The 27,383-nt window shown below is 39.4% G+C and overlaps 1 protein-coding gene across 1 annotated transcript in view; it reads left to right on the top strand.

The window, feature by feature from the left end:
- MAP7D2 (MAP7 domain containing 2) overlaps nt 1-27,383 on the top strand; it is a 77,410-nt gene that overhangs the window by 19,241 nt on the left and 30,786 nt on the right. Inside the window, exons 2-3 of the mRNA XM_030234659.2 lie at nt 23,438-23,515; nt 26,731-26,894. Coding sequence (XP_030090519.2) covers nt 23,438-23,515; nt 26,731-26,894 — 242 coding nt within the window. The remainder of the gene's footprint in view (nt 1-23,437; nt 23,516-26,730; nt 26,895-27,383) is intronic.

Below are 27,383 nucleotides of genomic sequence, written 5' to 3'. Positions count from 1 at the left end.
GTCTCAAAACATCAGCAGTAATGCTGTTTTTAGAACATAGATTGCCTGGTGCCACTGAGCAGAAAAGCACATTGTTTGTCCTGTAGGTAATCAGATGATCTTGTAATTGTGTAGTGGTATAAAGTCAAGTCAGAGTTTTTGGCTCCTGCTTTAGAAGGCTATTTATTCTTACTGTGTTGACATTTTAAGTAAGGCAAATGGTGTTACTGATGGAGTTCAAATATTATGGCTTTTACTTGTAAATATGCTGGTTCTTAAAGAAGTTCCAAGGTAAGTGGAGGTAGTGTATTGAAGACTTAACACAGTCCGAGATTTTAACTTTCCATTCTTGATTTCACCCCTTGCCCCCCCCACCCCCAGTCAGTTTCCTGCATGTAAATTTGCATGCATGGCCTAGTATGCATTTTCTCCCTCTGTCTCTTACCTTCAGGAATGCAATCACAGTATTGTATTTGCTTGTTTTTCATCCTTGTCAAAATGTCCACCTCTTTATCTCCTCTCTGTACTGTTATGTACGTCCTGGTTGTCCAGAACTGGTCTTTGCAAAGGAAAGCAATCCATGCATGTCGCTTCCATGCTTGGCTCTATTGGTTTCAAGATCAAATCAAGAGCATTGCTTGGCTGTGCTGCAAATCTGCATGCTCTCTTTAACTTTTGAACTGTGTTTGATGGATTATCTTATTGAAATCTCATTCTTACGTTTCTATTAGATGGACACTTTGTTTTTCCTTCAAACAGCTGTGTAAGGTACAGAAGTTATCTTCTAATTCTTGCATCAGTTGGACAGGATTGGAACACAGTCTAAAATGCTGGCATCCCTGATTGCATTTTTGCTTGTTTTGTGTATGCCTTTTCAGTCAAGACAAGGAGAAAGGGAGATCTCTTCCCTGTTTTGCCACACCCCAGGCAGAAGCACTTTGCCCTGTCCTGGTGGTGTATCCCATTTATCTCCCTGTGCTGCCCTGAGACAGCCTTCTGCCTAGCCCTGGTTCCTTGAGCTTGGCTGTTACGCCTCTTTTGACTAACCTTAGCTTAAGGCTAAGGCTGTAGGGCTGTTCCACAGTCAGCTCTAAGTTTGGCTCATTTCAGGATGATGCAGACTATTTCTTGTGCTTTTCTTTTTTGACCCACGGAAGAATTACTGTTAACAACATGCAAAAGTACATTGATATCAAAGAACTGAAGTTTTGACCCTTAAAAAGGGGAACAGTGCTCTGAACCCCTCTAGGCATCTGGGATGTGCACATTAAGGGAATTTTCAGTGGATTACTCTAAAAGATTGACTGGCTTTGTAAAGTATTCTGAACGAGGGCTTGAGTGACTGCAGAGAATACAGACTAGAAGAGCATGTGGTTTAATCCTCATAATACCCTAACTTCTTCTTCCCACTTACACTATATGTTTGTTTTTCTTTTTAAAAGCTTTTTTTGCCTCTGGAGGCTTTCAAAGTGATGCTCTTTCTTCCCTAGTTTCCATACACCAAAAGAGTTAGCTTGGTTTGGGTTTTTTTGTGTGCAGATGATGGAGGATGCCACTGCGTTATTACATGCTCCTCGGTGTTCTCAAACAAATAAGATAAATAAGGAAAATTAAATGGTCTCAGTTGCTCCAAGTGAAAGCCCTTCCTCCATGCCCTGTAGAGCCATCTGTGCCCTTGATTTTGATTGACACAATGATGTGCTTAAGCAAGGACCAGGGCAGTGATTGTCCCCTGGTACTTGGCATTGGTGAGGCTGCACCTCAAGTCCTATATCCATTTCCAGACCCATCACTACAAGAAAGAGGTTGAGGGGCTGGAGCATGTCCAGAGAAGGGCAACAGAGCTGGGGAAGGGTCTGGAGAGTAAGTCAGTGAGGAGCAGCTGGGTCTCTTTAGCCTGGAGGAAAGGAGGTTCAGGAGAGACCTTATCACTCTCTAAAACTACCTGAAAGGAGGCTGTAGCTAGGTGAGGGTTGGACTGTTCTGGCAGGCAACCAGTGACAGGAGTAGAGGAATTGACTTCAAGCTGTGTCAGGGGAGGTTCAGGTTAGATATTAGGGAGAATTTCTTCACTGAAAGGGTTGTCAAGCATTGGAATGGGCTCCCTCCTGAAGCAGTGGAGTCATCACCCCTGGATGTGTTCAAGAAATGACTGCTTTATTTAACAGGGTGGTGTTCAGTCAAAGATTGGACTCAGATCTTGGAGTCTTTTCCAACCTGAACAATTTTATGATTCCATGAAAAGGACATACATTTGGATGGATAAAGTTAAAATACTGCAATAGATTAAATAGTTTGAAAGAAGCTAGCTATCATACTCAAGCATAGCATTGTATTTAAGTGTATGATTAAATAAATTCAAACCTTAAACGTAATCCTAAATCAAGCACATTAGGTTGCGTGGCTTAGGTGTAAACTTCCCTAATTTAGGCAGGTTAAAAGAGCTTTAAAGGATTGTGATGTCACCTTCCTCCCTGTATCAGACTGCTCCAGCTGTAACCTGCTGAACCACTCAAGGCAGAGGTGTTGGGTGTGCTGCTCGGGATGTCCCTTACTTAGCAGCAGCACACAGGGTAGCCCTCCCACCCCTCTCTGCCTTGCCCAGTCAGTGTACAGTCACCTTCCCAGGTCAGGCAAGAAGGTGAGGGATCTGCTGGGCAAACGTAAAAAAGAAATCCCCAAATAGGATCTGCTGCTTGCAGGCTTGAGCTATTTTGGTTAGGCACACTGTGGATTGCGTATACCTACACACACACACTATTTAGTAATTCTGTTCCCAAGGCCAAATATTTCTACTTGAAGCTATTTTGGTACAGTGAGTAGGATGAAAATTTTCTTACTAAGCCTTCAAAAGTAGTCAGAAAACAAGCTAGTATTTTCAAATACCACACTTGAGTATGTGACAGACTTGCTGGGAGAGTAATCTGCATTATTTTTCCAGAGAATACTCATCACCTTGGTATTGGAATACTAAATCATGCATGCTGTAGATTCATAGACTCTGTAGGGACTCTGATGGCTTGCTCTATTCTTTGCATCTCAGGCGCCAGCAGCCCTGCAGTGTAGCTGCACACTGCTGGACAATATATTGAGTAGGTTATTCTTCCAAATAGATTTCAGAGGGGCAGCCTGAACAGGAGGCTTGCTGCAGCAGTGTGGAGATATTTCCAGCTGCCACAGGCAGCAAGCCAGTCCTCTTGGAGACACAGCCTTGCATGTGGCCACTAATGGATTTCTGCCTTCCTTCAGAGCCTTTCTGATTAGGGCTGGGGAATCCAACTGTACAGATCCACTGCAGGATAAAGGCACATAGTTATGTGATCCTATAGACTTCCCTCACTCCTGGAGCACATCTGATATATCAGGTCTACAGTGTAATGGATAATAAGTCCTTTTTGCTGTAGAAGTTTTAAAGCAGAGCTGTTATACAATCCCATAATTATGTCCTGGCATGATAATGTCTTAATTTCTTTTAAATAAATTGACTCCCCAGGAAAAGCTGTTATACTGAGAATGAGCTTCATTTGTCATTTACAAATAAGTGAATTTCATAACAGCTTGAATGCCTTATGTTGAGCTGCTTATTTCTGATTTAATGAATAATGGAAGAACTGGAGGACACTTCATGATGGGTTTTTTGTATTGTTTTTTAATTGCATAATTTGATAAAGCTAATAGATTTTAATAACTATGAAGTTGGAGACAAGGTCCTGTAGCCCAAATCAGTATCCCACATGTTGTGAAACAAATAGGTGTGATCCACTCTTCCTCAAGCCCGTGTACCAGGGCATATATATAAAATTATGAAGATCCATTCCACTTGCAAGAAATTGGGTAATTTTCTAGGAAAATTAGATTCTGAGCACCAGAAGGCAGTTATCAAAAATACCATTTGCTCGGCTGCTGTAAGCTGGCCCAGTTCCTCTCCTGTGGCTTGGATCTTGAAATGGAAGTAATACAGTTCCTTCTCACACTGCTGTGGTTCCGATCAGATACGTAGCTATGCTGATTATCACTACTTAAATTTGCCTGGTTTTGATCGCCCTAGGAAAATAATGTCCCAGTATGTAGGTTATTTTTGTTACTGAATTTGTAGCTGCTGTAGCATAGAAGCAATAGCATTGAAATTATCTTCTCTGCTATAATTATGTGTAGTAGATGAGAGCCTAATACTACTCACTGCAAAGGGGAATTTGTTCTGAAATTGACTGTAAAGTGCTATGAAAACATTCCTTTAGCAAAGAGGCAATTTTCTTTTTCAAGGACTATGTGCAGGCTTATTCCAAATTAGCTGCATGAAGGTAATCACAATATTCACCAAGTAAAAACAGTGTATGTTTAGTGTACAGATGCTCAAGGGCATCCTATTGTACTGAAATGATGGCTGCAGAACTAGTGACTGAAAGAACTCTTTTGTTGTGGATGGGGTTTTTGGTGTGGGTTTTTTGTTGTCTTTTTTTTTTAATTATTCTGATGTTTTTTGTAATGAAGGAGCAGATCTGCAAAGTTGACTGTGTTCCTTCATCTTGCTTTCAGTGATGTAGTGCAGTAATGTGCAGCTTTTAATTGGCTGTAAGTTGTGACTGTGTGCTCGCTCCTTTGGCTTGCTGAAGCAGTGAGGAGCTCCCTAAATCGTTCTGCTCGCTCAGCAATCCCGACTGACAAGAGGAGCCTGCAGTGCCTGCAGCCTGCCTGCAAGGACCTCCGAGCCATTCCCCTCTCCTGATCCCATTTAGCAGGGGGAAGTTTCTTCACATCTTTACAAAGCTTTTCTACTCAAGCAAGCCTGTCACCCTCAGTTACAGAGCATTGCATTGAAGTGGCTTTGGTATCCAAAGACTTATTTTGAAAAGTGGTGTATGAAGTAAAAATTATGGTTGTTTAGTCTGTGTAGCGTGACAAGATGTTGTTTAGAAGGTGGCAAATAAGGCTTTAAAGCTTGAAAGCAGAGAGATTTGGGACTCAGAAATGGTAACTTCACAGAATTAAATGTCTTTGCAGGTGAGTATAGGTGGAGTGAAAAAGGGAAGAAATATTCATTAAATGGAGTTCAGAGACTGTCAAGTCAAAAGAGCTTAAGCCAAGGATGAGAAAGTAAGATGGTTTCCCAGTATATCATAGTTATAAACTTAGTGATGTGTTATTTCTGAATGATGTAATAGTTTCCATTTATAATCTCAAAATTGTTATCAGTGATTTTTCTATTTTATTAAATACAGTGAACGCTTTAGAAAGAAATACATATTGGACTTGCTGGTTGTATAAGTAAAAACAAACTGAAAATCCTTTTGTCCAAAGAGGCAATGAGAAAACTTGAAGATCCATTTAAAGTTAAGGCTATAGTTCTTACACTTAAGAAGTAATCTGTACCTTTCTACCTCTCATGGAAAACATAAAAGCAGATAGAGTTAGAATTTTGAGTAATGCCACAAGATAAGACAACTTTAGTCATAATAAAATGGATGCCCAGTACATCATCTATGTATCCTTTAATCCTTTTTTGATAAAAACATACTGATGATGTTCTAGTTTGGGTCAGGTCATTGCAAGGATATTCAGATATGCCAAATACTTGCAGATTACTTTGATGTCATGTTGGGGTGTGCGTTAAGTTTCAAGAAATAATCAGAAGTACTTTGTAAAAACTAATTCAGTCTTTGCTTTAAGGTAGTTCTGATTTACTGACATTGCTTTCAAATTTTTTAAACTTCATTTTTGCCATTTTCTTGTTCCTTAGGCAGTCAAATATCAATGCTTATATACACTGAAGTGTAAGGCAAGGCTTGCAGAAAACACTTCAAGTTAAATTTCACTTGTTCTTCTGATTGCCACATCTCCTTTAGCCAAACCATTTCAATTGATCTTGAAGAGATGGTCTTAGTATATCCTTTTAATAACTTTAACTATTGCAGTTACAAGAGAATTATTTATTGAAGATGTTTAACTGGGTATAACAAATTAATGTTGTTTCAAGTATCTTCCTATGTACATTTTGATTAAGATATGACTTGGAAGTTTAAAAATAGAGGCATATGTGTATTTTAGAATCCAATAGAACTTGATTGTATGGAAGTGTGATGTTGAAATATTGATGTGCGCTTTTTGTATAGGAAATCATGTACTCTAGAATTTTGAGGCATAAAATTCAACAGATGGTTTCTATAAGCCATATATGATTTAGGGTCATTTGGATTTTAATTTTGTAGCTGAATAATAATCCCTCAGTGAAGTTTGAATGATTGAGGGATCATAAGAAGAATTCTTAAATGTAGAGTAAGAACAATTTTTCACTAGGGTATTTATATCCTATCTCTAATTTAGGATATTTTTCTTGAGTATTTTATTATTAAAGTAGTACTGAAAGCTCTATATTGACATCTGGATACTGATTAATAACTGACATTTTTTCATCAAATATTTCTGGACTAATTTGGTTCAAAAAGAAAAATAAACTTATTTTCCCAGTCAGTTAAGTATAAAACATTTTTCTCGTTCTTGTCAGGGAGCATGTAGATAAAGTTCTATGAAACGTGAGCTTTGAAATATTTCTGTTTTAATACTGTATAATTCCTTTGTTTGCATTGATTCTCTGTTGCCTTCTGTTGGAAAAAAAAGAGACTCTTAGTGTAAGGTATAGTGGAGAAAATTATGCTTGTACCTCTGTTAAATAAAATTGACAATGATATCTAATCTAGTCAGCTAGTGTAAGGAAGCAAGTGTCATTTTAAGTCTGTCCTGTCTTAATGCACACGGATGAAAGAAGCAGCTGTGTGCTTTTCTGTTTTGTTCCAAACATGAAAGAATATGAGAATTCTTTGACTTGTAATTAGCGCAATCGGCTCCCATTATTTTCATGCTCCTGACTTGGCTGCTGTCCTGCTTACAGTACTTCAGGACCGTGCTGCAGGTCTGTTCCTAGAGTTTTAGTAGGAGAAGAACATCCACCTCTTTTTCCTGCCCTTTCATCTATGTTGCAGCCTGGTCTTCTGCTCACATCTTTGTGCTGCCCCCCTGGGTATCAGCAGGCACTTGCTTTCATTTTTCTGTTCTTCCTGTTGGAGACCAGGCATTTAACCTGGAGAAGAGAAGGCTCAGGAGGACCTGATCATCATATTCTAGTGCTTAAAGGATAGCTCCAAAGAGGATGGAAGCTCTCTCTTCCCAAGTAGTTACCTGCAGAAAGCAAAAAGCAATGGTACCAGGAGAGGCTTTACCTCTATAAAAGAAATTTTTTTACAGTGACAACAATAATCACTGTAACAAGCTCCTGAGGGAAATGGTGGAGGCCCTATCACTGGGTGTTTTCAAGAGGGGGCTGGACAGGATGTTAGATAATCTCATCTGGGCTCCCTTTCTCATGGAATATTGGACCAGATGGCTTTTTGAGGTTCTTTCCTCCCCAGACAGTGCTGTGTTTGTATGACCCCACAACCCTTCAGAGCACAAACTCTAGAAAGCAACAAGGCAACTACATATTTGCAGTACCAAAGCTGAAGTTTTGGAGTAAGGGCTGATGTGTGATTTTTGTAAGGAAAGCCCATGTATGGTTTCTCTGTGAAGCCTAAAACTGCTTTGGGCCAGGAGTGCCAGCCTCACGGCTGGCAGAGGTTGTGGCAAAGCCCGTGATTGTGTCCAAACCACCTTCCCTTGTGAATGGAGTGGCTGGGTGTGGAGGAGAGACTTTATGGTTCTGAAAAATGTCTGTTTTCTGGCTGTGGGCTTCTCAAGCTTCCCAAAACAGCGAGCATGTGTGGGGTGCATGGTTTGCTTGCAGCTGGTGTGCTGGAGCGTGCCAGCCACACCTGACAGCAGAGTGCTGCTGGCACTTGGCCTGCCAAGGATGGCACATCATCCCCAGCAATCCCTCAGGAGCTTCTTGGGGCAGTTTGTGAGTCAGAGGAGGCGTAGGTCATGGTGGGGTGCAGGACAGATGTGCTGAAAGCTGCAGGGCTGCAGGAACAGTGGGCTGGATGTGGCAGATGACATTCTGTTTGAGGGGTAAGGTTTTGAGGGGAGGCAGGAGCTCATGCATATTTGTGCTGAGAAGTGGGAAGGTGCAGGGCATGCCAGAAAACGGGTGTGTATGCATACAGAGCCTGAAGGCAGAGAGCCGCTTTTGATGTAATTTGAATTATTTCAAAAAAGAAGGGGAAAGGTAGGGAGAGGGCATCTTTATCTATTTCTTCTTCTCTCTAATTTTAAGAGAGGAAAACTGCTTAGAACGAGGAGAAATTGCAGAACTCAGCATCCTGGTACTCTTTGCAACCAAACTCCATAAAGGTGGAAACGGGTAATGATCCTAGTAGCACTCAAGTGTCTTCTCAGGAACATTGTATACATATTTGAATTTCTCAGGTGTATATGAATACACCTTGTTTTCCTTGCTAAATAAAGTCTAAAAATACGCATAGGATAACACTCGCCACCACTGAAGCTTGATGTGTGTATTGTTCTTTACACATCAAAATTCATAACATGTCTATAACATATTCAGTGCTGCCCATTTGGCCTATTCCCAGTCTGCCTTGCACAAGGAGGTTGTGGCAATAATTTTTCCATTGATACTTGAGAGAACTTTCCTGTCCTTAAGAATATTTCCAAGCCAGGATGCTCACCAATCTTCAAGGTTAAATAAACCTGCCATGAGATCTCCAATGAATAAACAAGCACAAGAGGAGTTTGAAAAGATAGATGTTCACATAGCACTACTATTTATCACTCTGCTTATAGAAAACTGTTTCCATTTTCATGGTTTTTGTTTTTCAGTTTCCGCCCTCCCCCTTCAGCCATATGTGGGAGGAATCTTATTTATCTAGTCACACATAAATCCTTTTCTGAATCTTACTATTTACTCTTCATGCTGTAAATCATTTTAAAATGGCTAATCCAGTCTTTGGCTCTTCATATAACAGTCAACACTTCTGATAAAACTCTGCCATCAAGAAAAGTAATCTTAAGTTAATTATGTGCTCACTATATATATATATATATATATATATATATATATCTATTTTTGCCTAGAAAGACATTATTTACAGAGTGCTGCTCACTGATTCTTCTGTAGAAGTTAGCTTTGTATAAATCACAGTTTTTGACCTATTAATTTTTCACAAAGTGTGGAAAGTGCTTAGACAAAACCTGCATCCACTTTCAGTGAGAGGAAGGAAGCTGAGTTGCCAACGTCATTAGCTGCAGATGTATTTGTTCAAATTTTGAATGCAACTGACTAGCCTCTAGTCACACATTTTTTATATTCATGAGAGGAGGGAAACATATGATCTCTTCAAATAGTGTTTAGGAATGTTGTCTTTGAGATTAAAATGCTGTTTGCTTAAGTGGTTGTCAGAAACATCTTTAAGAGCTCCTCTTCAACAGAGAGAAGAAATCATTGTGGCTTGTCTGCAGCAGTGGCAGTTACAGTCAAGACTCAGGAGAGGCTGTACTTTTCTTTTTATACAAAATAAACCCTGCAGAGTGTTTTCTGAAAACAACTCTTAGTGCTGGCTGTGGTATTACAGTTGAAAAGAAGAATGATTTTATTTCCCTGCTGTTGTGCACTGTGCAGGATATTGTCTCCCATCTGGCCTAGATCTTTATGATATTAATAATGAGAGTCTGCAAAGCAGGCTGATTTCATTTTCACCTTGAATGCTTCCTATTTTCAAACTGAAACCTTTCATATTTCCTCCTGGTTCTAACTTAATAAATTTCAGAATTTACTGTGTTTGTATGGGGTTGTCCTGTTTTATTTTGTTTTCATTAATATGTGGATCTTTAACTGGGTTTTGATAGACCTGTCACCTTGGACTTTTAGACCTGCAGATTTGATTAGGCAAGTAGCCCTCATCTTTTAGCTGAACTGCCATGATGGATTACATAGGGTAGGAATCTGCCCTTCAGCAGGTGTGTGTTCAAAACACCCTTCATCCTAAGTTTTGCTTTTTAAGGTGGCAAAATAAAAATACTTCATCTCATCACTCAAGACCTGATGATTCTTGTTGACATTACAGCCTTTAGTTTGGGGAAATGTTGATGAGAAGTATGTCCAAAAACTTAGGAAGAAGGTGAGAGGTTAATACAAAGTGAGGTGGGGGAACCCAAAACATAGCTGTGTAGGCTTAACATTTTCTTTCCCCTGAAGTTGTTTTTATCTGATCACTTCTCACTTATTAAGCAGGAGTGGCTGCTGGTTTCTTGGGATGTGCATTACAGAGCAGAATAACTTTCTCTTCCCTTCTGTTAGCAGCTGGTGGCCTCTGTGCAGTGAGCAAATGAATGGTTTTCTGGCTTCTGGTTACTTGTGCACCAGCAGCCATCTGTGTGTGTTAAAACTGTTCATTTATAAACCTCTTTTATGTATAAGGTACTTGACCCAGCATGATCATAGGCATGGATAGTGGGCATGTGTTACTTATTAAGATAGAAATAAAAGAATGTAATAACAGTTTCATTTTCTGTCAAAAGTACTTCACACTTAATAATCATCTGTTTAAAGAAAGCAAGAGAGAGAAGTAAATATCACTTTGCAAAACTTGTTTTGTTTTAAACCAATTCACATAACAGTTTGACTTGATGAGACATTTGTTTTTAAAAATACCTGAAACCTGGTACACTACTTGCTGTTGACATAGCTATTGTTTCACTCGGTTGTTATCTAGTGGGCAGACTAGTCACCCTATTACCTTTTTTTTTGTTGTTGTTGTTATCCTTTAATTGCTGTTGTTTTATGTGGTAAAAAATCACCCTATTTTATGTCAGTCAGTGATTCTTGGAAAACAGAAGTGGAAAAGAGCATGCAGGTTTCTGTTGCAGTAAAAGGGATGAGAAATAAAAAGGAGCCTGGGAGAAAGTCAGAGGTGTGAAGCTGAGCACTTTGGCAGCTCTCTCATGTGAAACAAAGGAGTAATTCAGAGTTTTGTGCATTGGCAGTAATGCAGCACAGTTTCTGTGCTCTTTCCCCCAGCACTGCAGAGTGGGCATAACAATACTGGCCATGCCAGTAGGGTGGTCAGCTGAATCCAGGGACCCAGCTGGGACGGGCAGGAGCTGGGCTGGAGATGGGGCTGCCAGTGACTTAGCCCAGAGGTACAGCCAGTCTGCAACCTCACTTTGGGTCCATCCATATGGCACTGGCCCCTTCTCCATGCCAGAGGTGTCTTCAAGGAAGTGGTGTCCTGTGTAAAAACCATCTTAATAAAAGGGTTAGTGTGGAGGGGAGATGGGTGCAAGGTAATGTCAGTGTTATCCCAAACTCTCATGCAGTCCAGTAGATCTGTCACTGCATGGTGGTCAGAGTGCTTGGACCTTGGCTTTTGTGGGGACTCCTGAGATCATGGTGTGTTCTGGTTTTTGTTTGCTGGCAAATTCCTTTGGATCAATGCCTTCTGTTGTCCATTGTCTGTGCAGTTTGTAAACAGTACAAATTTGTAATTAAGTAATTAATTAAGTAATTTTAATACCTTTAACAACTATTTATCACTTGCAATTTAATTTAGATTGCATAATTCATGGGAAATTATTTCAGTCAGTCATAGGAAACTTACTTGCTACAGCCCATTTATTTTTGAGGTATAACAATAGGACATGTTTAAATGTGATAAATCCTAAATAACTATATTGCAAACAGCAAAAATAGTGATGAAAAGGCAGTCAAACTTGAATAAACCTGGTAGATTGCTGGAAGATAAAAAATTTAGTCAGTTGATAATTGTATGCTATTTCCATAATTGTGTTGCAGATTTGCACCAGTTTATCCCTGAGGTATAGCTGAGAAGATATTTTTTAAATAAAAACTTCTTCAGTTTTGTAGGATCCAGAATAGGAATAGTTTTAAATAATTGATTATGTTCTTGGTATGAGGAATGTTTTGTATGTGTCTCTACTCTGTAGCTGTAATGTCAGCTCTGGCAGTCTGAGAGGTGAACAGTCTCTCTGGAAACCATAGTGAGATGTTAAGGGCAAAGATAATGAAGTGAATTTTGAATAGATACACTGAATTACAAAACATGCAAGATTTAATGGTGCAAGTGTCCTGAAGTACTATATAAAACTAGAACTTTCTTACTGATTTGGTGACATAAAAAGAAAAATAATCAGAAAGGAGATAACATAGTTTGGGATTTAGTGTTGATATTTGGGCAGGGAAAGGTGATGAGACAGGTTGTTACAAGAATTAATCCAGGATTATTTTACTGTTTTGTGGTGCAAAGTTTTAAGCTTTTGACTGTAAATTCCTACATTTTGCTGCCAAATAAAGCTATGTTTGTTTTATTTGCAGGATCAGTCAGGTTAAATTTATGCCAGCAATTGTTTTATTAAAACCACAACTGCAACACATCAGAAAAGGGGGAGAGGGAAGAACAAAGAATAAGAGAAAATTAAAAAGTAAATTTTAAATAGAAAATACCAGCTAATCCATATATAAGCTAATTGTAGACTTACAAAGTCTAAACACACATTAGAAGGAATTAAGCCAACTAGACTCTATCTTCCAAAATGTATAATTACGTTATATTGCAAGTAGATAATTTAATTGCTAAATCATCATTCAAGTGTTTTCAAAATGAATTAGAACAAAGTATTGTCTGCCAAGCGTGTGTGACCTTCAATTCCTCGCATTCATCACACATTTATCTCTATTGAAGAGCTTGCTTTTTATCCCCACAAACTCATCCAAACCACGTGTTACTAGAATATGTCATAGCATTAAATAAATCCGTGTGCCAAAAGAGAGTCAGGCTGTGTGATTAGATTTGGTGGATTCAGTGTGGCATCTCACACAGGAAATGTTGAGTGAAAATTCAGCCGTCATCAACCTTCATACATTTATGCTAGTGTTCACTTGTGCAAATAATTATCTCTGTTTCCTGCAAATATTGTTTTCAAACTCTTCTGTCAGCCTCCCCGTTTTTAGCCAAACAATGATGTTTTGATAAACTGCAAGTACTCAGTTTCTTGTTTTGCTTTTTTATAAATAACCCAAAAGATATCATCACTGAAAATTATTCTGCCATTATTGTTGGTCAGTTAATCTTGGCAGTTTAACATTGTGACACTGGATTAAGCTTCTTTTACAGTACCCATCTTATATGTTGTCTCTGCCTTTCTTTAAGCCTGTCAGTTTAAATGTCAAGCAGTTAATTAGATGAATATCAATATAGCATAACATCATATGTCTGTTTCCTGAAATATTTAAACTGTGTTTAAGTTTGTTTTTTGGCTACTCTATGTCCTCTCATTTTTATTGTTAGCTTTATTCTAGGTGGTTTATTTAGAAAATGTTCAGGAGAAGCTAAACTTTTCTCTGAACTATTAGGTTATCAAAAAACATAAGATGGAGATTTCTGTATTTGTTCTTTGTAGAAACTTCTGTGAGTTTTAATAGATTTTTTGAGTTCTTGTGGGTTTTCTTTTTACTCAAGGCCATCGTGTTGTGAGTAGCTGGGGCCTTGAAGATAGAAAGCCTTGATTGATAGGGCATTGTGTACTTAATATGCTGTATTTCTGGAGGCATGCAGATGAATAAGGATATTGATGCAGGTTTTAAGTGTCTTGATACAATTTCAAGAACTCAGTTGTCTCTCTATCTTGAAAAAGAAATTAAATGTAGAGGATCACATCTATTTTTCTGTCCATCCTTCTTTCTTCTCACCAATAATTAGCTGTTGAAGCCATCAGTCAACTTCAACCAAATTTGTCATAAATGACAGTCTAAAGGATGCTCTGTTCCCACAAAGATGCTAAAACCAGGTGATGCCACAGAACGCAGTAAAAGCTCACCCCTATATTACAGGGCCTAAAATTCACCAGTTTCAGGAGAGAATTCTTTATGAATGACCCTGACCTCTGAGAACACTTCAGTAGAGAATCTGGTGTCAAAGCACAGCCTTGTAAAAAAAAGAGGCTTTTCAGTGCCCTGTAGAGGCTTTTCTGAAGTCACTTGTTTGAAGAATTTAAATTACCAGAAAAATAAAAATCTGTGGACCAGATTTCCAGCTCTGCTGTTATTTATGAATGAGAACAGAAATTTGCTTTGCGAAGTGCTACAAAATCATGTGCAAGAGTATACAGAGGCAAAAGGAATAAAGTAATGAACTTTTGATTTTGAACCAAATAGCTTTTCTTATACTGTGGTGGAAGACCCATATAAGCCTCTTAATAGACATGTGTCATTTGGACAAATACAAGCTACATTTTTTTTCTTAAATATTTGAAGTCACGTTCTGCTTGTTTTGTACCCAGAAAGCATCTGGACACTGATGTTGAATTACTGACTCTAGCACTTAGATGCCAGCTTTGGACTTTGTCCTGAATCAGGTCAGTCTTCTCTAGATGGCTGAAGGATCAACAGAAAGACTCCAAAAAATGTTCTATAAGTACCTGTATTTTCTTTAAAAATTATGTGCTAGGCCAGTGTGTCTCATCTTTGAAATGAATTCTGGTAACAGTGAAAAGAAAACACTGTGCTTATAAAGTGCACATGTATGTGCAAGGGCCACTTTGTGTCTAAAGGCTCTAAAATGCTTGTGCCATGGGAGCACCAGGTGAGTTTCCATTGTTCTCCCTGGTGCCTGCAGTGCCTGCTCCTGCACAGGGCAGGGGCAGACTTGTCACAGCACTGAAAGCTGCAGTTGTTGACTGGAAAGTGGAGGTTATTTTGGTCAGTCCTTGATAGCTGCATGTCGTGTTAGTAAGTCATCAACACTTTTATATATATATATATATATATATATATATAAATGCAAAATTGCAAATGGATTCTTTCATTAAATGCTTTATTTTCCCTTTGCTGACCACAAAGAACAGAATAGAAACATCCTGAAACTTTCTCCAAATCTTCACTCGTGGAGGACAGAGTATAGTGGTAGATGAAGGTAATGTTGAAAACTTAATTTTACTATCTAGGGAAAAAAAATTCAATGTGCTGTAGTAATAAAGAATATGCTGGCAATACCTCACTCCTCCTCAAGCATTGTTAGGAGTCAAGTGTGTTTTCTTGGTTCTCTAACTGAATCTTTGCTGCAACTCAGAGCAAATCCCAAAGCACCAGTGTCTCTTTTGCAGTGTCTCTTTTCTATTAAATAAGACTTTAAATGAAAACAGACCTAGTAAAAGGAATCTGCAGAACCATCCCTGTACGTACATGTGCAGTGGAAGGTTGGTGGTCTATGTTGCAGTGTACAAATTGCCACCTCTGAAGTGGTCATCCACCAAGCCTCTATCACCCAAGTGTGAGCCTTTTATTTGTAGATTTTTTTTGTTTTGTTTTATCATTTCTTCTGTAATTGTCTTATTTTTTTTTTAAGAGCAGTTTTTGAAAGCGTACTGACAAATGCTTGTCATTTTCACTTCAGGTTCCAAAAGAAAACTTTCTGGCTGAAAGTTTAGAAGCAAGCTGTAAATTTTTTTCATGCTTTAGTTTGGGTACCTCGATATAGAGGTTAATTACCAGTTTGATTATGGGATTTTTAAAAAAAATTTATTTGCTGCCCCACCTGCAGGCAGTCACTTTGTTGCAGAGATCCAGGGCCTGCAAAAAGGCCACAGTAGCAAGCAGGATGTGCAGGGACTGCTGGGGTTTCCTCCAAAATGCTGTCCTGTGACCCTTGAGTCAGCTGAAATTAGAGATTTGCAGCTGCTATGGACTGGTGCTGTGAGCAGGAGCTCTGGCAGCACAAGACTGGTTTTCAGCAGTGCCCTTCAGTGCCTTGAGCTGGGCAGCTTGACATGTTCCAGGTAACTGCCACAGTAGGAAAATCATTCCAGCTTCCCTCTTCTCTGTGAAGCTAAATTTGAATGTTGGGTGCTGATGTGGGGGTACCTGGCCTGTGGGTAGGGGCAGGATAGCCCCCCCTGAGAGGGGACAGTGACTGGGGTTGCTTGGCCAAAGAGCCTGAGGACAGGAGCCGAGCCCAGTGTGCTCCAGGTTACCTGGGTGCTCACATCCGGAAACTGTCTGTTTTCTACAGATAATGTTTGCAAGTACTGGCTCCTGCAGCCCTTGGTTTGAAATGTGCATTGTGGGGTGCTGCTGTGAAGGCTGGGTCAGGTTCAGCAGGAGAATGAGCTGTGGTGCCCCTAAGTGCAGCTCAGCTCCTCGCCCGCCGGGGCTGCCCAGGGCTTCTGCTAAAGCTCTGCCTGCCTGGGCTCAGGAGAGCAGCTCGGGGCTCCCTGGCTTTGGCTGTCTCTGTGCACTTCAGCTGTCACTGGAGAGCCCAACACGGCAGTGACATTTGAAAAACCACCAAAGCACAAGATCACTATTCAGTGCCACACACCAGCAAAGCCAATTAACTTGAGCAGGAAGTGGGGTTTAATGTGCACTTGGGGGATTACAAGCCAGTGTAGGTGGGAGAAATGGGTACTTACAGTTCCCATCTGATCTGCTCATCCTAAAAATATCTGAATTTCTCAGTGAGATGCTAGTGTTTCACTAAGCTCTGGTTATCCAATACCTAATAATCAATATATAACATCAGCAGATGTTGATACATAGATGTGTATTGTCAGTCCAGAAACACTTTTAATTAGAAATTTAATTGTGCTAGACTACACTATACACATAAATACAGCTATAAATGTGTGTTAAATCTGAGAGAAAGACACTGTCAAGCACTGGTTAAACCTTCTGACTCCTTTCTGCCTGAGAGATTACAGAAGCACATAAATAAAACATCAGTGTAGAATACACATTGGACACGACTACACCTATGCACTATAGATCCAAAGTTTTTTTTCTTGTTCATTTTGTTAACAACAAAACAGTTGTTACAAATAAATAGAATTTCTTTCATTTTGAGTATGTGTTCCTAAAATGAGACTGTTCAGATTGAATTTAGTGTGATGGAGAAACAATTTTATCTGATCCTATAAAGTTTTGTTTGGATAATTTGGGCACAATAACTGTGACTTGAGGTTTATTGTGTTCCACTGAGGCTTTTACTTGTAAAAGTCAAAGTACAGCGAACCAGGCAAGTGGTGTCTACAGTATTTATAGCTACTCTCCTTCCAAAAAATGAATTTTCCATTCAGTATGATAGTACATGAGTGATAGGACCTTTTTTTCAGGTTTGGGTGGGGTAAGCATGGGCTTCCTGATCCTAACAAGGTATTTCCATATCTTCTGTTTTAACACAAGTCATTCTGCTGAAGTCAGTGAAACTAGTCTGTGCAAGTTTATCAATGCATAAATTGCAAATACAAGTTGGGACAATTGCTGATTCAGGAGATAGGCAGTAAGTGAATGAAAGAGGAAAAGTATTTCAGCCATGGGAAAAAATATTGTATTTGAAATGTTTATAGCTTTGAGATTCACAGGTTTGCTTGCTGTTTTAGTGTAAAATGTCCAGCTAGTGCCACCTTGGCAAACCCTAGAAGTTTCAGTATATTAATTGTGAATTAGAAACAGTATTTTTGGTGAGGTTTTTTTTTTGTTTTTTTGATTGTTGTTGTTGCTGTTGTTTGTTTGTTTGGGTTTTTGATTAGTTGTTTGTTTTTATCCTTTCCAAGAATGCACAATGTTTCCTTCTAGAAAGTTTCTGGACAGGCTATAGAAGGGAAGATCCTACCTATAGGTGCCACATGGGTCTGGGGTCGAGGGCTGTTTGAAAAATACAGCTGTAAATGTTCATGTGTGTTAAATCTGTGAGAAAGACATTGTCAAGAACTGGTTAAGCCTCTGGACTCCTTTCTGCCTGAGAGATTGTGGAAGCACATGAATAAAACATCAGTGTAGGAACACAGTGCTGCTGCTTGGTATGGGCTGTGTGGGGGACTGTATAGCAGGGACCTGTTCAGTAAACTAAATAAATAATAACACTAGATTAATTATATAGTGTTTTCATAAGTAAAATGTTAATGTATCTTACCATTCTCTGAGCGCTCTTGAGGTGCATCTGCTGTGTCTGCCTGATACTGGAGTCTCCTTGGGGCACTTTTAGGGCTGCACACACACATTTGTACACAATCCCATGGAGCTAATTAGGTGTCTATGGGCTCATGCAAAACGGAGATGATCTGCCATTAATAGTTTAGCAATTTTTTCCTCCCTATGTAGTAATTAAGATATTTATGTTAATATATGTGATCACAAAACGATGTATATATACTCTATGTATCATTTCAAGGTTATTTGGCCAGCATTTTGGAGCAATTTCACCCTAAACTTAAATAAACATACTAGTAGGATATATTTTGCTACTGCAATCTTTGTGTAAGTATGTTTTACAGCTGAAGTGCTTGATTCAAATGGACAATTTGAAAATCCAAGGTGGGGAGCAGGAGCATAAGGCAGGTGTCCTAGTTGTTTAACCAGAGCATGCAGTCCCCGACAGCTTCTCTGTTCTAGGCCGGGCCACCTCTCAAACAATTAGCCTGGGGTTCTGAAATGTCACTGTGTTTGGCAACTGTTTGTCTTTAATGACTTCATCCACTTAACATCTTTATAAAAACAAATACCCATCCTGGTATTTTAATTAGACATAGTGGACAATGCTCCCTTTTCTTCTCTGGTTATATTTGAAATCCAGCCTGGCAAATCTAAAAATAAAATTAGTATCTGAAACTGGGGCAATTCTGATTTTTTGTATTAAGATATTTGAATGCCACAGAATGAACAGTTTTTTTAATTAAAGAAAATGTGAAAAAGATAATTATCAAAAAGGACAACAATTCGCTAAATCTTACTGAACTTACCTGCAAAGCTCTTGTGGTGCTTGCATGTTGCCTCTACCTGAAAGCCTCTCAGCTTTAAAATTAAAATTTAGGAAATGTGCCTTTTGGCAATAGAAATTGCCATCCAGGTACAGCCACACACAGCTTTGTAACTCTTTTCCCCCTCCACCTCCAAGTATAGTTCATAGCTTGAACATTTCTTCAATCTGGAATACTCAGAGGGAAACAATGACAGGTGGAAAATGTCTGTTCATTATTGTCTCAAAGAACAGTCCCAAGAGAGACAAAGCAGGTTTTAGGGAGCAAAATGTCAATTTTATAGATGAAGATTGTTATTTGAAGCAACAGAGTTTGCCAGCAGTACAGTGGGTGTAAGTGTAGTGGTGTCCCAGGCAAGGCCACCCCCTGGCAGAACTGCATTCAAACTGGGAAATTTCACTAATTCAGCAGCATCAGTGCATATTGTGGCCAAGGTCAAAAAATGTTGGACAATGTCAGGTAGACTGGACAAAGGTGTAAATGTCTTGAATGTGGTCATGCAGGATGGCCAAAGGTCTCAGTGTGTGAAACACTGTTATGTAAAGCTGGTCTAAGATACCCAGCAGACTTTTTTCTGTCAGGGTGCCCAACAAGGGCTTTGATATCTGCTGTGTATAAATATATTGTGAAACCAAATACCATGGGGTATAAGAGAGGACAGATGGGGATGTGGGTTCAATAACAAAGCAGGATAATAGTAAAAATCAAAGAGACCTTACCTGCTGACAATTACTCAGGTATGAATTTCAGGAGAGGAGATGCCCAAGCAGCCTGTTGGTCCTTTTGAAATGTAGTCTCAGCTTCCAATAACCTAATTGTCCTGCTTGGGTACTTGTTTTCTCACCAAAAACAGGATATGGATTTCAAAAGACAGAGCTTGCCTTATGTCTCATCAGGAGAGGACAGCCTTCCTCTGTCTTGAGCCTCCACCAAGAGGCTTTCACAAGCAGGATGCGGAGCAGAGCAGTGTGTGTGGACATGTTCTGGCAGTGTTTCATCAGTCTGAATAGGTTTGCCTTGCCCATAAAAAAGAAAAAAGGGTTGAAGCAGTGATTAACATGTTGGGTTTTACTTCTGTGAATATTTATTTTCAAGTAACATGGAGGTATTTAAGGAATCCTGCATCATCTGCTGTTACATTACTGCTGCAGATCTGCTGCTGCTGCCATTCGAACTAGTTTTACGTTATGGTCTTTTTCTTTAGAAATGCTCATTGTAACAAAGTCCCAGATGAACAGCTGGCCCTCCTCAATCAAAAAAGGAGGCACAATCTCAAGGAATTAGCCCAGTGCCTAAGTACATGCCTTAGAGAGTGGGAACTCTGTGCAAAGGACTTTTGGGGAGGGCTGTGAGATAGAGTAATAAGAAGAAGCAATTTGTACATGTGCATTTCCTGAGAGTAAAATCTTGGATGTTATTATTTGAGCAGTTTCCTTATTCCTCTGCAAGTCTGGGAATAAACATTTGCTAGGGAATTTTCTGCCAGTATCCCTTTGTATTCATTACTCTGGTTAGCAGAAGAACAGCCAGCCTGCATTTACATCCTGATTCTTAAACATGTTGTTAGCTGTTACGTTCCTCCCTAAGTGAGGGATCAGAGGCTTAACTGTAAATATGAAGAAGGCTCAGGATAAAGCTGCATATACAGACTTAACCCGAGGTCACAGCTCAGTGAGAGCGACTTTGCCGTGGGGTTTTGTTCTTCATTCAGACCTTCTCCTGCCCTCTGCTGGCAATTCCCTGTTAGGGGACAGGGATGCCCTTACACTATTCCCGGGATAGTTGCCTGTGCCAGCTTGCATGCTTGCAGTCTGCTTTGCCAAACGGGATTTGAATTCCTATCACTAATGAAATTCCTTGTCACAGGTAACTGTTGTGCCCACTGCATTTATAATGTTATCTGAATGTTATATGAAGATGCATAAAGTACGGTTGTTTTGGCCTTTGAAACTCATCTCAATGTACAAGCTATCACCCAGGGATCAGTTATTCTGTCCTTCAAATTGTATTTACTTTCTGAAGTAAAGTGTCTGGTTTTTGGCAGGCATGCTGATTTGCAAAGTCAAGTACTTGAGTTAAGAAATGCCAGCATTGAGGGTGCCTGTGCTATTTTAATGCTATTCTTGCCATCTTGTGTTTGATGCCTGTATGTATTAAAATGCAGTTTTCCTCCACTGGTTTTTTGGTGGGTTGTTGGGGTTTTTTTCATGTTGGTGTATTGCATATGTAATGAACAGTTATTCCATGTATTTGTAGTTTCACCTATGACATAGCCAAGTGTGGAATGCTGTTCTCCAAAAAGCCTTCAGGTATAGTTTTGGCTACTTTCCAGTTTCTGAAAGAAATGGCAAGAAGCTCTAATAACTTTGAACTTGGTTTAACTCTTATGCACTGAATGAATAAGCAAAGGGACCTAAAAGGAAAAAATGAAATATATTTGTACAAACAGGCAAAATAAAGATTGTACAAACTGCTTCAATTTGGATACATTCTCATTTCTTTAATATGTGACATTACAACTTTGATCATCTTACAGTATTTTCTGAATTAGGTTGAGATATTCAAATGCTTGAGAAAGCCAACTTGAAAAATCATGCATCAGCTTTGGATAGCAATGGGGTTGTGAGCTAGGCTTTTAGATCCACTTTTACCAGTTGTGTTTGTGAAGCAATCAAATTAGAGATGAGTTAGCTGTGATTTTATTGATAGGCATAATGGGATGCATTTTTGCTGGCGGATTTCTGAGATAGTTACTGTAAGCCAGGAGAGTGAAGGAATCAGGGCAGGATTTTGTGAACATAGTTCATGGACATGAAAACTCTCTTGCTCTTCCCCTCCATCCCTCCATTTATCCCCATTCTAGTTTCTTTACTTTAGGTTCCACCTCTCCACCTCAGTTACATCCTTTGCCACAGAAGACCTTAACTCGTGCTTCTGCTTGTTTCTTTCTCCTTCTCCAGCCTTCTTGTTCCCAAGCTCAGTCTTCCATTTCGGGGCTCTTAACCCATCAGAATTTCACATCCCTGAGTTGTAGGTTTCATGTTTGTTTGACTTAAAGACCACTGAAAAACTTTTCGTTGGAGTTGTAAAATACCTATGCTGATTCACCTTCTTGGCTACTTATTACAGGCCCCTTCAAAGCAGTAACAAACCTTTGCAGTGGTTGCTTTACTGAGCTGCCACCTCTTGTCTCCTTCTTCCTTGTCAAATCTGAAAATAAATGTCAGCCAAGTGAGCAAACAAGGGGACTAGTATAGAAGTAGGATGAATCTTTGGTAATAAACAAATAAATATGTATTTGACCCACAAACTGAGTTGTAATTAACCAGCTGGGAGCTATAATCACATTTTTCCAGGGGCCTGGCTGCCTTCAGGTAGTTGCAGTCTGTATGTGCTGAGGAGGATTAGAGATGGTCTTTGAAGGTGCTGCTTAGGGGAAAAAGCAAGCTGTTATTGTAATGGGGGACAGCTGAGACCCTGCCTTTGTCACCAGGGGCTACTGAGGCTGGCTTTCAGCCTTCCTACAGAACTGTGCATTTTAGAGAAAGGTACTTCCTATGTAAAATCCTTGCTCCCACAGACAGGATGTCTTTGGAAAGGAACCTGCAAGTGTGACATTTCAGGAAGGTCGTTGGGGTTACTGTCTATGTAAGTTTTCCATTCATAGTTATCTGATAAAATTAACAAGTGCAGTTCTCAGAGCAAAAGGAAAGGGACTTAATTAGAATTCAGTAACTCAGTAGGGAGCCCAGATAATGACTGCAGATGATGTAAACTGTGCTGTGAGACACCATGCCTGTTTGCAGCATGGTGTCTCACTGCTTAGACCTCAGGAGATCCTGAGCAGGGAGGGAAGGGAGGGCACTGGAGGCATGTCAGCTGTTTTAAGAGGATGCCATCCCCTGGACGGTCTGTCAAGGCACTCATTGGTGGCCTTATGCCTGCTGTTGCATAAGGTCCATCTTAGGTCCCTTTGATGCTTGTTCCAGGACATGCAGGGAGGTGACCCTAAGGCACCTGGTGTGTCACACTCTGCCTTCCTGCCTCCTTAAATTGGGCTTTTCAGCTGCTCATGCTGTGCAAAGAGCTGGGGTGTCTGGATCTAGGTTCAAAACATCCTTAGGCAACCTCATCCCAAACAAGTATCTTACTTTTAGATACCAACTCCAGGAGGAAACAAAGTGTTTCCTGCCTGGGAAAGAGGGCAGCATGGCTGCTGCTTCTGTAGCCTCATCCAGCAGTAATTGCTGGTTGTTGAAATGCTGAACAAGCAAGGAAAATGGGGGGCTGTGGTCAGCCATAAATAAAAAGACTGGGACTCCGTGTAGCTGCTTACTGCTTTTCTGAGCTACCTTTTTCTATCCAGCCAAAACATTTAAAATGAGCTTATTAACAAAGATAAATGCTTGTTAATTGCATCCTTACCATTTTTCCCAAAGAAGTTTCAGGTTTTGAAACAAGCACTAACAGCATGCTTGTTAGCTCTGAGAAGAGGAGTCAGGCATTTGCACTGAGGAGCCGTGCTTGGAGTTCAGCAGTAGGTGGGAGGCTGTGCTCAAGAGGTGCCTGAATCCCAGCTCGTTAACCCGCCCGCGCACAAGAGCAAAATTGGTTTTGTTATTGGAGTTGTTAAATGCAATAGTTATGATTTCTTTTTGATGGATTCTTTTAGTTTCTTTTGGATCCTTCTTTAATTTTGCTTAACAGCTTTTTAAGGCTTTTTTTTTTCCCCTCTCTCTGTCTTCAGCTATTGATGGATTTCTAAAAACTGATGAAAGACAAAGATTGGCAAAGGAAAGAAGAGAAGAAAGGGAGAAATACCTTGGTAAGTTGGCAGGAGGTGTATCTATTATTTATATATACGTTTTAATAGGCTTAACTAACTAACATAGTATTTTTTATGTTCTGATTTTTAAATCTTGTAGTTCAGTCTGTTCCTGACCACTTCTTTTAACTTAAATTATAAAAAATAGTCTTTTTGCATTTCCAGTCAAATATTTAGTATTTTATATTTACAATATTTGTGTGCCTTTGAATATAGGTTTATGTTCAAGGTACTGCTTTTATGATCCTGGTTTGAAAAAATCCCAAATAAGCCTTGAATAAAACTCAGAATAATATGTAGAATGATTTGATAAAGCAACCTCAATTTTAATCTCTTTGATTTTAGCTGTATTGAAATATATAATAGAGTTTTTAAGTGCAGCATTAAAGTGTGTACTTTTCTGTAAATTTTAAAATGGTTTATCTTTCAGGAGAATGATAAAAAACATTCTTCAAATCCTGAATAACATAAGCAATGATTTCAGATTTTGTTTAAAACAATCAGTTATTTTTGATCTATTTAATATGACCAGGGAAATGTTGAGAGAATTGTAAAACAGATATGTAAAAGGTATAAATACATATTTAAGGGGAGTGGGTGTATACACAATCAAAAAATATATATGTGTGTGTGTACATACATACATACATATATATATATACACACACACACACATAAATGAAATTTTCTGTTCAACATTGATTTGGACTTCCTATATCTCTCTGTGTATATAAAAAAGCATTAAACAGTTAACTTCAGTTTTCCTCATTGAAATGACAAGAAAGATCAGTAGCACTGTTCCTAGAGATAGCCTGACAATACCTAGCAGAAGGAATTGTCAGTGTTTTAGGATTTTTGTAAAATTTAAGGTAAGTATATATTTCAAGGAAATGTCAACTAAACAAGTATGGGCACCTGTCGAAAGATCATAGGAAAATAGTGTTTTTCTTGCAATAAATAAACAAACTGTTGACCATTTCTTTGGAAATTTTGGGGCTTGAGACAATGACTTGAGATTACCATGGGCTTGGGCAGCACGATTCCTTTTGGTAGTTCTGGTGAAAATCTGCTGCTCTTTAGTACTTAACTTTGCCCAAGCTTCTGTCTGTCTGGGACTTACTTCTCTTCCAGGTATGCTCAGTGTTGGCTATTCTCTTCTTTCCTCCTGATTATCCCTTCTTTTCTGGTTCCCAAGAAAGTGATATGATGATTAGATGGGAAAGGACTTGGAGTAGAAGAGATTAAAAGGAAACTGAAACCTGGAGATTTTGGGAGTGGTTGGCCCAGGGAATTTGGAAGGTGTTGTCTGCAATTTTCTCCCAGACATCATATATGCCTCCTGGAAGCATAATTCTGAAGACCATTTCTGTAAGGGGGAGCTTTGGGTTTTGGTCACAGTTTGATTGTGAGAATTTTGTTTTAGAAGTTCAGAAAAAAGCAGCATGCTCCAAGGGTCAGATCTTTAAGCAGTCAGCAGGTACTGTATATCAATATGAAGTAACTCTTTCACCTGAGCCAAAACTCACTAATCAGTAGTTTAGCATCCCTAAAATCAGCAACAAGAATTGTACGTGTGTCCATGATGACAGAATTGTTTACTTCTCTGTCCAGAATCAGTCCCAGGTTTCACCTACTTACTCAGAAGGTAATCTTATCATAATCTCTGGACACCTCACTTCATTTTTGGTTTTTATGAACTCCAGCATGCTTTGTCATCTGCTCTACCTGATTTGGCTAGCAGTTGGAACAATTATTGCCTGGTCACTTGTTATCCACTGTCTCTGAGGTAACTTTTTCTGTTGACAAATCTGAACTTCATGCATTCAATCCAGGTTCACTGCATCACTGACACTCCCCTCATACTGCCCGGTCTTGAGTGGGGAGGATGAGTGGATTTTCATAGGACAGAAGGGGAGGACAACATCAACTGTATTTCTGAGAAGAATAAGCTTGAAGGTGTTCTAGAAAGCAGGCTGGATTTGAGGAAGTATTGTAGAAGGATTCTGTATTCAAGGGAAAGAAATGGAATGTTGGAAAAGGATCTGAGTGTTGGGAAGACTGGCTTTCACCCAAGGGAGTGAGGATGGAGTGGGGCTAAGAGGGATAGAAAGTCACAGCTGTGCTTAAAGAGCCTGGGGCAGGAACTGAGGGGAAAAGGCTGATCTGAAAAGAAGTCTTTGGAATGGCTGGACAAGAGCCTAGGAGCAATGGGAGAGTTAGAAGGGTGATGTGCTGCAAAAGGAAACAGGAACTGAAGAAACACAGGCATAAGTGAGCAGGAGGAAGGACTAGCTCTTGTATAAACAGTGTTAATTCTGGCTTTCCCTGACTTTCAAGTTCCTAGCCTAGCAATATTCCTTCTTTGATATTGGCTGTATGTGTGTTGGTATGTGACACTACAGGCTTGTGTGTGTATAGGCATGCTTACAGACCTCCTCTTTCCTGCCTTTTTATGGAATACACTTGCATGGGAAATGGATTTTTCCTCTCAATTTGCCACGTTAACTCCTGCTACTTGTTTTATGTATACCTGAAGCAGCAGTCCAGTATGTGTTGTTGCAGTTTGAGTTTCTGAAACATCAGGGTACTGTCCCATGAAGATTATTGCTCCAGTTGGAATAAACAGCTGGGCAAAACCTCAGTAACAGAATAATTTTTTTTTTCATATGAAAAGGCAGAAGTGGGTAAAGACGTAGATGTATTTTTGAAAATACATCTTCTGAAAGATGTATTTTCAAAACTTCAAAGAAAACATAGCATATGTTATTTACATGTGTCTATTTTAAAGGCAGCTCTGTAACAAGAAGCACAGTTTTAAAGAAGTCCCAAGGGCTTTTGCTTCAACATATACAGCTGATTTCCTTCAAAGATTACTAGGAGCAGTATGTGTGAAAAAATAATTTGGCTTTAAGTTTCAGAGGGACTTGAAACATAAAAAAAAAAAAATCCTAAACTGTTCTGTACACTGTTTTTTACATAGATAAGGGGTACAAACTGGCAGCTTGTGTGCAAGGGCTTCCCTATTTATGTATTGCACAAATTGCTCAGATTTATTAATCATTTCAGTGCTTCTGCGCACTATATTTTCAATCCCCATCAACTAAAACCCTGTGTACTTGCATTTGTTATTTTACACTATTGTTTCATGTTACCAAATAATTTTAAAAGAGAAGAAAATTTGCATGATGTGAAATGCACCTTTTTCTCTGCACAAGCTGCTAGGGAGCAGCAGATACTGGAGAAGGAGAGAAGAGCAAAACTTCAGTATGAAAAGCAAATGGAGGAGCGATGGAGAAGACTGGAGGAGCAGAGGCAGCGAGAGGAGCAGAAGAGAGCAGCTGTTGAAGAAAAGCGGAGACAAAAGCTTAAAGAGGAGGAGGTGAGGTCCCCTGGGAGATGTATGGCAGCACTGAACAGGGATGAATATTGACATACATTAAACCATGGGGGGTGGGAGCAGGACTGGAGACATGTGAGCAATTACTGCAGGAGCTGCAAAGCACATCAACACAAACTGTAAGGAGCCTACCGCTGTACATCAAAAACACTTTCCAAAACAATTTTTAAAATTTTGTCTGATCTCCTGGAATAGTCATCTACTATTGCTAACATATCTGGGACTCTGATTGTCAAATATAAAGCACCACCTTTCTGGAAGAAAGTCTTTAAAGATGAGTGTTTCCAAAAAGGGAAAGATTCTTCTTACTGTTCTGTTTACTGTCCATGAAAAAGAAATAATGTGTTGTTCCATTTTTCCTCGGTGACAGAAATTCAGAAATTTGTACTTAAAGCAGTGAAGAATCTAGGCTGTTTTCAAATTCTAACATAAAGCAGAATCACATATTTTTAAGCATCTTCATGCCCTTCC

Source organism: Serinus canaria, chromosome 1 (assembly GCF_022539315.1).
Source record: "Serinus canaria isolate serCan28SL12 chromosome 1, serCan2020, whole genome shotgun sequence".
NCBI classification, from domain to species: Eukaryota; Metazoa; Chordata; class Aves; order Passeriformes; family Fringillidae; genus Serinus; species Serinus canaria.
Note: the sequence above shows the minus strand (reverse complement) of the source record. Positions and strands in the feature narration are given on the sequence as shown.